Source organism: Acanthochromis polyacanthus, chromosome 10, assembly GCF_021347895.1.
Source record: "Acanthochromis polyacanthus isolate Apoly-LR-REF ecotype Palm Island chromosome 10, KAUST_Apoly_ChrSc, whole genome shotgun sequence".
Taxonomy (NCBI): domain Eukaryota; kingdom Metazoa; phylum Chordata; class Actinopteri; family Pomacentridae; genus Acanthochromis; species Acanthochromis polyacanthus.
Genome location: NC_067122.1, coordinates 36,078,353 through 36,091,918, shown reverse-complemented (window position 1 = coordinate 36,091,918; position 13,566 = coordinate 36,078,353). Strand labels below are relative to the sequence as shown.

At 39.3% G+C, this 13,566-nt stretch overlaps 1 protein-coding gene across 2 annotated transcripts in view; it reads left to right on the top strand.

The window, feature by feature from the left end:
* The first annotated feature begins 550 nt into the window (after positions 1-550).
* The window catches only part of rint1 (RAD50 interactor 1), a 33,426-nt gene continuing 20,410 nt past the window's right edge, over positions 551-13,566 (top strand). The window contains exons 1-5 of one of the 2 annotated variants that reach the window (XM_051954062.1): positions 551-827; positions 7,095-7,220; positions 11,303-11,418; positions 12,541-12,714; positions 12,826-12,966. In XM_051954062.1, coding sequence (XP_051810022.1) covers positions 591-827; positions 7,095-7,220; positions 11,303-11,418; positions 12,541-12,714; positions 12,826-12,966 — 794 coding nt within the window. In that variant the 5' untranslated portion in view covers positions 551-590. The remainder of the gene's footprint in view (positions 828-7,094; positions 7,221-11,302; positions 11,419-12,540; positions 12,715-12,825; positions 12,967-13,566) is intronic. The other variant, XM_051954063.1, reaches the window with a different exon arrangement.

Genomic DNA, 13,566 nt, shown 5'->3' with positions numbered 1-13,566 from the left:
AGTTAATGTCTTCTCTGTCATGTTTGTCCTTTACCCCCTTGTCATGCTTCTGCCCCACTATTTGAGAAACACTGGTCTAGAGACAAAACTGTTGTGAGTTATGTGTGTTGATCAGGCACTTCCATGTTTAGGCAGTATTGATATAATTAACTTAAATAACAGAACTGTTTGCTGAAAATATTTTTGAAATACAGTCACTTTGAGTGATTCTGGTTAGCAGAATGCTGAATTCAACGAAAAATAAAATCTGTATTTTAAAGGAATCTTTTTATGTGTATCATAGACTGACTTGTGGACTGATTCCTCGGTGATGACGTGGCCATAGTAAGGCAAAGATGACCTTATTTTTAGACCCGCGTACCCCGTAAACCGTGTTGGTGGAACAAAGGTGGAGCAGTGTCAACTAAATACAGTCAGACAGACACGTGTACCATATTTATTTTTGTTAAATCACAAGTGGGCAAGGACTTAATTAAAGAATATGAACATTTAGTGTTGCGTAAACACCCCAAGAGGCGGTGACCGGGCTGCGTGGGTAATAGAAACGAGCGCCTCCTCCTAGCAGTGGGTGACAACAGTGGAGCAGGAAAATGGCTGCACCCATAGCAACACCGCCAGAGCTCACCATGAAACTGACAGATTACTTTGTAAAACCTACTTACAGAACCAGACAAAGTACAGAATCTTTCTCAGCAGATTCGGAGAAACTGGAAGACTATGTAGTGAATTTTCTGGACAAACAAGTTGGCAGCGAAACACAATTCCTGACGAATGTTGGCGAGCTGCTGGAAAAGCTGACAGCGGAGAACAGCGCACTGGAAGAGCAGGTGAACCAACAGCTGTGAACGTAAAGTCAGACATTCCTCTTATCGCCTCCTAGACTTAGTAATACTTCGTGGAAACTCAATTTAAAGGAGATAGTTTTGCTCATTGTTTACGTCTAATATCGTCTGTAATCGGGCTGACTGTCTCATTGTGCTTCTCTATGCACCGTCCAGATGATCTCTAGACTCTTATTTTGAAGCCTCGAGTTGGGGACGTAAGCCCAGAGATATATATCTATGACGTAGCCTTTATCATTTTGGTGATTTGAACCGGACGGGATTAGCGAAGGCTGGATCTGACTAAGAACTGGAGCACACTACCGCCAGCCATACGGTAGAGGCTAGTCAATCACATATTAGCCCAGCCCTAATGCAGATTTACTAAATGATCACCACGCTCTGCTAAATGAGATTTATTATTATTATTATTACTATTATTAATATTATTGACTTTATTTAACCAGGTCTGCCCCATTAAGATCCAAGATCTCTTTAACAAAAGAGACCTGGCCAAGAATGCCAGTATATACAGTTTAAAACAAGTTTTAACACAATCACGTTTAGACATAGACATAAAAAATGCAAATAATTTTACAAGATTAGTTAAAATAAAACCTTTGCTCTCCATTAAAACATTTGCACTCCAGATGCCTGGATATGATTGGATTGATCACAACCTTAAATGCATTCAGATATCAGACTTTAGAGTTTGAGCTCTGACTACAAAATGTTCCATGTAGTTGGAGCAGCAAATCTAAAAACATTCTTCCCCATTACTGACCTTAGAAACAGTGAAATGCAGAAAGTCCTCATCTCAAGAATAGCCATATAAATTATGGAGCCTGCCAATTTACTTTAGAATACAAGATGCAGTGATGTGTTAAGGCTCCACAGTTTGTAATAAACCTCAAAGCACCATGATGCACACTATCCAGGATGTGGAAGCATTGAGTGGATGCATTCATATACAACACCACAATCAATAATTGGAGGAGAAGTTGACCACCAATTTCAGTTTCACCCTAGAAGGAAAGCAAAACTTATTTCATAAATAAAATCCAAATAGAAGCTTCAGCTTATTTGCATTATGCTGAATATGTGCCTTAAAATACAAATGTCAAGAACCCCAGATATTTAAAAGTAGATCCAAGTTCAGTTTGTCGACCATTACTGGTAACAAAGACAGACTAGCAATGGCGACCACAGAGTCATTAGGAAATTCTTTACTGAGCTAATAAATGAGAAACAGAGTAGTATTCTCATAAACTACTAAACAGTTGAACATATTTTTGCAGTCAGATGAGTTGAACACACCTGCCGTTAGAACCCATTTCCAACTTTCCTTCACTTTATGGACTTTAGGCTACATCCAGTTTTCTATACAGTCCAAGTCAGAGTGTGTGTTTTGTGTGTTTGGGAAAAGGTGTCATTATAGTCCCAGCTGCTGACTATGGCTACAATTACTTGTGTGGAATAGCACCAACACTACCTTTGTTTTTGGTTGTAGTTAAAGTGTGGTAAGTAACTTTAAAACAAACTAGAACATTTCAGAAGAGTTTTGAGTGTGGCGATGCCACTGCTGCCAGTTGGTACGTCCTGCTATAACTATACAGTCCCTGACAAAAGTCTTGTCGCATAAGGATATAGTAACCTTAAATGGCATATAACTTTATTTCTAATCAATCAGTTCTCACAAAAAAATGGTTCATTTTAATGTCAAGGGCTTTCACATTAATAACTGGGTGCAAATTGAACCCGTCATAAAGTGTCCTGATGTTCACGTCTTGGTAAAGCCCATGACATCTGTTTTTGCAAGGACAAAAGTCTTGTCATGTCTTTAAATGATTCAACCAGTCACAGATTAGAAGTTCACCTGTGACAAATACTGTAACTGACACATTCCCAGGTGTGTATAAAAAGAAACCCAAGACACAAGACCTTCATGTGAAGCCCAACCTGACCCCGACAGCATGCCAAAGATCCAACCACAGATCAAAGTGCTGATCAACAAGACCCTGAAGACCAAGTCTGCTGCTGAGGTGGCAGACAGCTTTAATGTATCCAAATGTCAGAGAGTAGAGAGTATAGTAGAGAGGATATCTGAAGAAACTGGTGACGTTTATGACAAGCCCAGGTCAGGCAGACACCTGTTAGAGAAGAGCATTTGTTGCTTCGACAGTCCAGGGCCAGCCCTTTTTCAACTGCAACAGAGTTACACGTGAACTGGTCGCCAGAAATCCCTGTATCTACAAGAACAGTTTGCCAAATTCTCTCACGTGGTGTTCTCCATGGTCAAATTAGTGCATAGAAACCAGCCTTAAACAGAAGACAACAAAAAATCATGTTGCATTTGTCAAGGTCCACAGCTTGCAGGAAGGATGGACAATGAAAAGTGGCAGAAGCTTGATTTTTCTGATGAATAATCCATTGAACTGCATCCCAATCAACGCAAATCCTGCAGAAGCTGACCCAAGATTCACCAAGAAAACAGTCAAGTCTGGTGAAAGACAAATCATGGTTAGGGGTTACATCCGGTAAGGGGTGTACGAGACCTCTGCAGAGTGGATGGAAACATCAACAGCCTGAAGTATCAAGAAATTCTAGCTGCCCATTACATCCCAAACTATAAGAGAGGGGAAATTTTGCAGCAGAATGGCGTTCCTTCTCATACTTCAGCCTCCACATCAAAGTTCCTGAAAGCAAAGAAGGTCCAGGAGCTCCAGCTCAGTCACCAGACATGAACATTATTGAGCATGTCTGGGGTAAAATGAAGGAGAAGGCTTGGAAGATGAAACCGAAGAATCTTGATGCACTCTGGGAGCCCTGAAAGACTGTTTTCTTTGCCATTTAAGATGACTTTATCAATAAGTAATTTGAGTCTTTGATGAGACGTATGGATGCAGTCCTCCAAGTTCTGGAAGTCATACACAATATTAATTCTTTTTTGCAAGACACCATGACTTAATGTTCTGATGTTTTAAAAATAAACATCAGAATAAAGTATATGTATAATTTCAACATTATTTTTGTATGCGACAAGACTTTTGTCCAAGAAAAATCTGACTTTTCTGTCCTAATTAAATGATAAAACTCAATGAATGATACAAAACTTTATTTTGGCACAATAAATATAATCTAGAGGGCTTTGTCATTCATATGAGCCATTTCTGATTCCAATTGATCAACTACAAGTCCAGTTCTTATTTGTTGTTCCTACAACTTAAGAGAAGCGACAAGCCTTTTGTCAGGGACTGTACATAAGGTTTACTAAGTACTGTTTGATGAACTCCTTCAGGGAGGTTTTGTTTGGACAGTATAGCAAAGGGGGAAGCCATGAGATGGTTGTTTATTTTGAAAAGCCACCATTTCTTTTTTAGCTAAGGACTTAGCTAAAAACACTTTCTTTCTTTAGCCTTGTCAGAGTTTTGTTCCTTTTGAAAGAAAAAAGAAACATGCAGCTGCTATGGATTATTATACCACTGTTACCTGAAAGAAACTCTTATTTAGAAGTTCTGTCCAACAGATATGGAACCACTAAAAACCCTATGGTTTATGGATCGTGATCTGGGACATGTTAGAGCATGTCTTTGCTTTGTTAATATCATTAGTAACAGCTGTGTGGATTTCCCTTAAAGCTGCTGTTGCACATATACTGCTGATAGAGCTGCTAAACATTATACATTGCTGATGGAGGCAGCCATGTTTGTCCTCGCTTAGTCCGGTATCAATCAACCTGTCAGTCAGAGGTTAGTGATTCCTGCCTTTTTAGTGGAAGAAGAGGGAGTGGGGAGAAGACACAGGCTGTGTCCGAAATAATTACTCACTCCCTACTGTCTGCGCACTATCTAGGAAGCGTTATAAAGTAAACTATATTGTGTTTAATTTATGAAAAAACATAAATCTTACAGCAATGAGACTATAAATTGTTCATGTAGATTAGAAATTGTGTGGTGGGCGAAGTTAACTCACTGTTTCCCAAAAAATTTCTTGTAAAAATTTGTAGTGGCACCATTACAGGTGTTGTCATCCACTCAAACTGAACGAAAATTCAGACTTTTAACCAGATTCATAAAACTTTAACTGTGACTTTGTAAAAGACGTGAAAAGAAATAAAAACGGATTGAGAGGAAGAATATTCAAAGACTTGTGACCAGACTTGTGACACTTTTCTCTAGTTGGCTAGAGAAAAGCAGTCATGGACTGTGGATGACTGGATGAAAGTCATGTTCAGTGATGAATCACAGACCTGCACTGGGCAAAGTGATGATGCTGGAACTTTTGTTTGGTGCTGTGACAATGAATTTTTTTCATACTAAATTGATTTTTTTTGATTGAGATACCAAATTGAAGTTATTTGCTTGCATTTGTGAATATAATATTTGTTTTAGTGGTTGTATGTTATTCTTGATTAATTTCTGATTTCTCAGAGAATTCCAGTGTGCTGGCTCAAGTTTGGGTCTAAAAACGTGAGTTTCATTTGAAATGCTTTACTCCTGTTCAAAATGGTGAGGTGCAGGTAACTCACTGAGAAAGACAGAGTCTGAATTAAAACACTTCATGATGCTGGATGGTCTTTGAGACAAATAGGGAAAGATATGAAGTGTTCTCTCTATGTGGTCACGTATGCCTTGGACTCGATGGCAGAGACTGGCCGAAAATGAAAGCTAACTGAAGCAGATGTTAGACACCTCAAGATTTTAGGTTCAAGCGACAGAAGGAGGAGCACTGACCTTCAGTCAGAGATTAATGCTTGTAGATCAGAATCTGAGAAAGTCTCTAGAATGACCACAAGCAGACAACTGAAGGAACAAGGATTAAAGGGAAGAATAGCTGCTAAGGAGACATTTATTTATTTAACCTGGTAAGTTAATTGAGAACTTATTCTCTGTTTCTCATTTTTAATAAAGACCTGACCAAGAGGCAGCACACAAATGAGATAAACAATAAAACAGATCACATGTACAGCAAGTCACACAGTATTACTAAACAAATTATACAATGACTTCTAAAACAGAAAGGCTAAAAACAGGTGACGTGTCCCTGAACAGTAACACTCATTTTTGAATCCTGAATCCAAAAATGCCTAAATTTGCCAGGGAGCACAAACACTGGATTGTAGACGACTAAGAAGGTTCTCTGGATAGACAAGTCCAAATCTGAACTCTGTGATCCGCATTATCATGTTTATGTCTGCAGAAAACCTGGAGAACGTTTTGATGCTAGATGCATCACAGTGAAACAAGGTGGAGATTCCATTATGGTATGAGGATGCATTTGTGGAATGGTATGGGCAAATTAGTTAACATGGATGGTATCATGAAAATGAAGGTCCACCACATCATCTTGGTGCATCATGGAATCCCTTCTGGATTGAACCTGATTGGTCGTGGGTTCATTTACCAAGAAGACAACGACCCCAGTCATACTTAAAAGCTGTGAAGAGACGACTGGACCAAGAAAAAGGAATCTGGAGTGCTGGAACTGATGGGACTGGCCAAGTCAAAGTCCAGACAGGAATCCTACTGAAGAGATCTGGGATTTATTGAATTAAAAAATAGATCACACAAAAGTTTCATCCAAAGCAAGTCTCTGGGAAGAACTAGAAACTATTTGGAACTCAATAACAAGAGACCGTCTAAAAGGACATAACAATGGCAGCAAGAATGCAAGCTGTTACCAGGACCAAAGGAGGACATGGGAAATATTACAATTTATGATTAATATGTGTGAATAAGGATTATTTAGTTGTTCTAGTTTCTTATTATAAATTTAGTTGGAAACAAGTTTTTGACAGGTTTCTAAAATATTTGTGTTTTCTTGTTTTTATGACAGGTGGTCTAATAAGTTAGTTAAGCACTGTATATACTGACAAGTCATTTGGGTTATTAATCTCAGAAAAATGTTCCAGTCTGGATGCATTATTCAGCAGCTTTGCATCTTGTCATTTCTTAGAAAAGGTGAGAGTTACAGCTATAAGTAGATCACAGAGCAACACAGAGCGATAGACCAACCAAGTGCAGACCCCAGGCCAAGATTCAGACCCAGGAGGCCACAGAACTAGCTAGCGCATCAGTCAAGGATATTTCATGTCTTTACCTGAAAAGCTCCTTGTTTGCTTTGCATAGTTGCTCTGTGAAAGGCAAAATGTTGTCCAGTGAGATTTGATGTGAATGTGAGCACACAGTCCACTCCTTTATATCGCTGTACCTCCCCCATTGCTTCCACTAGCGGTACAATCGTCAATAAATCACATTTATTTGTGTCATTCAGGTTTTGACAGTATCCAGTTCTGTGCCTCCTAAAGTTGCTGAAGCACTGTCTGCTGCAGAGGGTTGCAGATCTTCCCTGGAGGACCTGCTGCAGAGAGAGCAACTTATTTTCAACATGCTGCATCAGGTAGAGCTACCATCAATCACACAGAATACTGGGGTCAGTGCAGTCATTGTAGGTAGCTGCTGATACCCAAGGACAAATATAGTTAGCTTAATTCACCGCATTATTCTGAGTCCAAACAAGTTTTTCTGTCAAACATTTATTTATATATTTACACACGTGGACAAAATTGTTGGTACCCCTCAGTTAAAGAAGGAAAAACCCACAATTCTCACTGAAATCACTTGAAACTCACAAAAGTAACAATAAATAAAAATTTATTGAAAATTAAATAATCAAAAACAGCCATTACTTTTGAATTGTTGATTAACATAATTATTTAAAAAAAACAAACTAATGAAACAGGCCTGGACAAAAATGATGGTACCTCTATAAAAGATTGAAAACTATTTGACCAGAGTGACATGATTAACTCAGGTGTGTCATTTAATTGACATCACAGGTGTTTCCAAACTCATAATCAGTCAGTCTGCCTATTTAAAGGGAGACAAGTAGTCACCCTGCTGTTTGGTGAAAAGGTGTGTACCACACTGAACATGGACAACAGAAAGCGAAGGAGAGAATTGTCCCAGGACATCCGAAAAAAAATTATAGACAAACATCTTAAAGGTAAAGGCTATAAGACCATCTCTAAACAGCTTGAAGTTCCTGTGACAACAGTGGCTCATATTATTCAGAAGTTCAAGACCCACGGGACAGTAGCCAACCTCCCTGGACGTGGCCGCAAGAGGAAAATTGATGACAAATTGAAGAGACGGATCGTTGGAATTGTATCCAAAGAGCCCAGAGCAACCTCCAAAGAAATTAAAGGTGAACTCCAAGGCCAAGGTACATCAGTGTCAGATCGCACCATTCGTCGTTGTTTGAGCCAAAGTGGACTTCATGGGAGACGACCAAGGAGGACACCACTGCTGAAAAAAACTCATAAAAAAGCCAGACTGGAATTTGCAAAAATGCATGTTGACAAGCCACAAAGCTTCTGGGAGAATGTCCTTTGGACAGATGAGACCAAACTGGAGCTTTTTGGTAAGGCACATCAACTCTATGTTCATCGACTCAAAAACCAAGCATACGAAGAAAAGAACACTGTCCCTACGGTGAAACATGGAGGAGGCTCAGTAATGTTTTGGGGCTGCTTTGCTGCATCTGGCACAGGGTGTCTTGAAAGTGTGCAAGGTACGATGAAATCTGAAGACTATCAAGGCATTCTGGAGAGAAATGTGCTGCCAAGTGTCAGAAAGCTTGGTCTCAGTCGCAGGTCATGGGTCTTCCAACAGGACAACGATCCAAAACCCACAGCCAAAAACACCCAAGAATGGCTGAGAGAAAAGCGTTGGACTATTCTAAAGTGGCCTTCTATGAGCCCAGATCTGAATCCCATTGAACATATGTGGAAGGAGCTGAAACATGCCATTTGGAGAAGACACCCATCAAACCTGAGACAACTGGAGCTGTTTGCTCATGAGGAGTGGGCCAAAATACCTGTTGACAGCTGCAGAACGCTCATTGACAAATACAGAAATCGTTTAATTGCAGTGATTGCCTCAAAAGGTTGTGCAACAAAATATTAAGTTATGGGTACCATCATTTTTGTCCAGCCCTATTTCATTAGTTTGTTTTTTTAAATAATTATGTTAATCAACAATTCAAAAGTGATGGCTGATTTTGATTATTTAATTTTCAATAAATTTTTATTTATTGTTACTTTTGTGAGTTTCAAGTGATTTCAGTGAGAATTGTGGGTTTTTCCTTCTTTAACTGAGGGGTACCAACAATTTTGTCCACGTGTGTAAGAATGTGAGAAACATCTAAAATCTAAAATAGGCAAAATTAGTGATCTTCCAGGCACAGCAGTGCAACAGTTTGGTTTGAGTTGACCTCAGAAACAGATGTTGGACATAAGTGTCCACCACACTATAATACCCATTTAGAGGTATTTACAATAACTATTCATAATGCAGTGTAAAATTAACAAATCAAAGTTGCTTAAACAGTAGCAGATCAATAATTTGACTAAATATGTGATGTGAAGCCTGCAGGGCTGGTTTACACGTCTGCTTTTACAAGAGTGGAGGCAGCTTACATGCAGTTCACTATATCAAATCAAATCAAATCAAACTTTATTTATATAGCACCTTTCATCCATTTAAAATGCAACACAAAGTGCTTCACAAAATAAAAGAATAAAACAACAGAGATAATAAAAAACATAGTGTAACCAACAATATATATATATATATATATATATATATATATATACACATACACAACATACAATGTATATACACATGCGCTCACACACACACTCACACACACATACACAACCCGGTGCTGAGACACGGCAGGGCACTGAGGAACCATGTGGGGAAACACCTATGGGAGCCCTCCACACCTAGACGCGCCACAGCCCACAGAGAGCGCCGCCACAGAGACCACCCAGACGCCGATGGGCAGGGGCAGACCCCGCACTAAATGCAGAGCCGCCCCAGCCCCTCGGGCCCAGGAGGCCTCCAGGGCAACGCCCCCCGCGGGCAGACCGGGCATACATCCCAGTGTGGAGGCCTCCCATGAGGAAACACTGAAGCTAAGAACTAAAAGACTAACAAGAAATAAAAAAGCAGGTATAATGCATAAAAATTAAAAGCTTTAAGAAAGTTAAAAATGTAGAGATAAAATAGACAAATAAATAAATAATAAATAGTAAATAATAAATAAATAGTAAATAAATAATAATAATAATAATAAGGTTTTAAGATGTAATACTGATAAAATGCAGAAGTGCAGAAGAGCTATAAGAATATAAGAACTAAAAATAACATAATAGAAGAATTAAAAGTTTAAAAGAAATCAGTTAAAAGCCAAACCAAAAAGGTGAGTCTTGAGCCTCCTTTTAAAAACATCAACAGTCTCTGCAGTCCTGATGCTCTCCGGCAGGCTATTCCATATTCGAGGGCCATAATGGCTGAAAGCAGCCTCCCCGTGGGTTTTTGTATTAACTCTAGGAATAATTAAAAGTCCAGTGCCGGAGGACCTCAGGACCCGCGAGGGTTGATATGATAAAAGCAGGTCAGATAAATAAGAGGGCCCAAGACCATTAAGACATTTAAAAACTAATAAAAGAACCTTAAAATCGATCCTGAAGCACACGGGGAGCCAGTGCAGCGATTTTAAAATCGGTGTAATGTGAGCCCGCCCTCTGGCCTTCGTCAGCACACGTGCGGCTGAGTTCTGTAGTAACTGCAGATTAGAGATGGTCTTTTTGGGAAGACCAGAGAGCAGGGCATTACAGTAGTCTAAACGACAGGAGATAAAAGCATGCATCAGCACCTCCGTGTTAGCTTGAGAGAGAAATGGGCGGACTCTGGCTATATTCTTAAGATGATAAAAACCTATTTTTGTTACATTTTTAATATGTGGAATAAAATTCAGCTCAGAGTGTGCTGACAATTTTGCATAACATTTTACATCATGCTTCCAGACAAGATGTGCTGAGATTGTTGTAGCCAATACCTTCCAACCTGGAATGCTCAATAAATTCAGAATGACAAAAATGCTTCAATTTGCTTAAAGTTAGACCTCATTTAAATTTGAGTTTTGTTTGCCTTGTTAAAAAGGCACTGGCATTTGATTCAACATTGAGGTCTAATTTCTAAAGAACTAAAAGCTTGTTAAACAAAAAATGTTATGAATTCATTACTATCTATTGTAACAACAGTGCTTTTGTAATGTGTTAGCCTTCTATTTTTAAAAAAATGCTTTGTCAAAATGTTTTTCTTCATTTGTGGCATTGGTCACAAGAAATGAAAAGGTTGTATGTGGTCATTCAGCAATGTATGCAACTTCCAGTGCTAAATAGAATTTGTTTCCAATTCACTGCTGCTTTCCAACATTGTTGCCATGGAGGATATGGGTGTCTTACATATGAGATGCAAAAAAATTCTGTAAGCATTAAGAATCATTACTGATTGTAACTGTAATGTACGTACCATTCCAGATTCTATTTCTCACAGACACTATAAAGTTGTTTTTGTTGCTCTTTTCTGAGTGATATATTGTTTCTCTTGATTAATTTTTCCATTTCCTAGCACCGACAGGTGGCCCAGCCTTGGATGGATAGTCTTCGCCAGACATGTAACCAAGTCGACACTACAGAGAGACACATGAAATATCTGCGGTGCCTTCAACATATAGAGGAACTCAGGTACTGTAAACAGAGATAAAGAGATGCGGAGGTGTATGTGAACAAACATGGAGGAGGAGGTAGACGTGACAATGTAATTAAAAGAAACCATCCAAAAGCAAAGCACAGCTTACAGCATTGTGAGCCATTAATTTCAGTTTTAAATTCAGACAGACAGAGGGAATCAGTTCTACCACTATGCTGAACTTTGACACACAGGACTGTATACTGTAATTATTTTAGAATAAATACAAAGGGAAGGTGATGCAGTGTATACAACAGACTTGGTGGAAATTTGAATAGAATCCTGTTCTAGACAAAATGTGAATCAACATCGACTACTCAAAAATAGCTGATGGTTGTGTTCATTCCTGGTATTAACATGTGTCTTGGATGATCCAATTATAAGTAGACAGCTTTCAATATGTCAGTTCCAACCAAACAACAGAATGTGTATCATGCGTCACAAAGGACTGTGATTGGTTCTGCCTTCTGTGCTGAATATGCAAATAAACACATCATTTCTGTTCAAAAGGCAAACAGCAGAGTCCTGCATGGATCCAGTTAGCAAATGCACATCTAACACACGATTCAACACTTTGCCTTCACACGTCAGGTCACTTAACACTTCAGCCTTCTGCAACTGAATGACTATCAATAGCCACTGATACCTGACCTGATGCAGGCTCTGTGAAAGCATTGCTGTTTTTTACTGGCCTCAGTTATGTAGGAAGTCCTACGATGTGGCCCAGGACTGATTTGTGTACACAAAACTAAAGGAACTTTAGGGCACCTTCACACCTGTACTTAGAGCTGTCCTCGCCATCGGATCGCTCCACATAAATGATAATGAAGATACCCACTGTAATGCTTTGTACAAGGCTTTGCCTAGTAATGTTAACTTAGTTCCCTGAGCTGCTCTCCAATGACAGACTTATAACTTGATTTAAGTTAAATGAAAAGAAGAATGAGGCATACGTGAAAACATGAATCCAACTTCCTCAGAACAGAGAAGCAGTAGAATTGGTTCTTTCAACAACTTGTGTGAGAGAGGCTTTTTTCCTCACACAAGCAGAACTAATTTGTCACCAGTATTGTACTCATGACAGAAGCAGTAATGTGCAAAGAGTTGTGTTTTTGCAGTGCTGCAGTCCAGCAGTGTCTAATGACCAGCAGTATCTGGGAAGCCATAAAGGCAGTAGACAGCATGGCAGTGCTGGACTGTGGACTAAGCCAGTCTGGATGTTCCCACCTCCAGAAGTTCCTCCGAGAAACACTTTGCTTCTGGCATAAGATCATCAAGGATCGATTGACCAGGTATGTCTCCTGTCAATTCCCCCTCAGTTCTTTTATGTCACTTTCTGTCTAAATAATGCATCATGACACTACATTAAGTGGGCTAAATCATTTTCTTAAATTCTTTTATAGTGATTTTGAGAAAATATTGACGCAACTTCATTGGCCGATCATCTCCCCTCCCACTCAGTCACCGATACCAGCTGCCAATTACCAGGAGATCAGCAGCCAACTGGAGCTGCTTGTCACACAGCTGCTCGCCTTGCAGACCTCGTATCCTTCCATCTAAAGGTGCACAGAAGCTACAAACAAAAACAATGTATTCTAGAAATTATTTTAATATAAACTTACAGTACTCTCCACAATGTTTGAGACAAAGATGCATGCAAGTCAGTTAAAAAAAAAGACTTTATTCGTCCCGTGGGGGCAATTTAAGAAACCTGTTTGCCATGTTCTCCACAGTTTTTAGTTTGTAGTCAAAAATTCATATTCTATTACACTTTTTACCTTAATTTCAGGGCACCATAATTAGGTTACACAAGTTTTTGTTGCCATTTTGGTGTGCTTAATTGTGTCATTAGTGCAGGTGTAAGCTTCTAAGCTTATTATAATTATTAAGCATGAGTATTTGAGTTATCCAACCAAGAGTTGAAGAAGCCCTTATTAGGCTGAAAAACAAGGCTGAAATCGTAGGGCGCCCAGATAGCTTAACTGGTTGAGCAGACGACCCATCAACCGGGGCTGGGTTTGATTCCAGCTCATGGCCCTTTGCTGCAGGTCTTCTGTCATTCTGTTCTCCTACTTCCTGTCTGCCTCACAACTTAACCTGGCAAGTAAAAGCCAAAAATGGCCAAAAAATAACTTTAGAAAGAA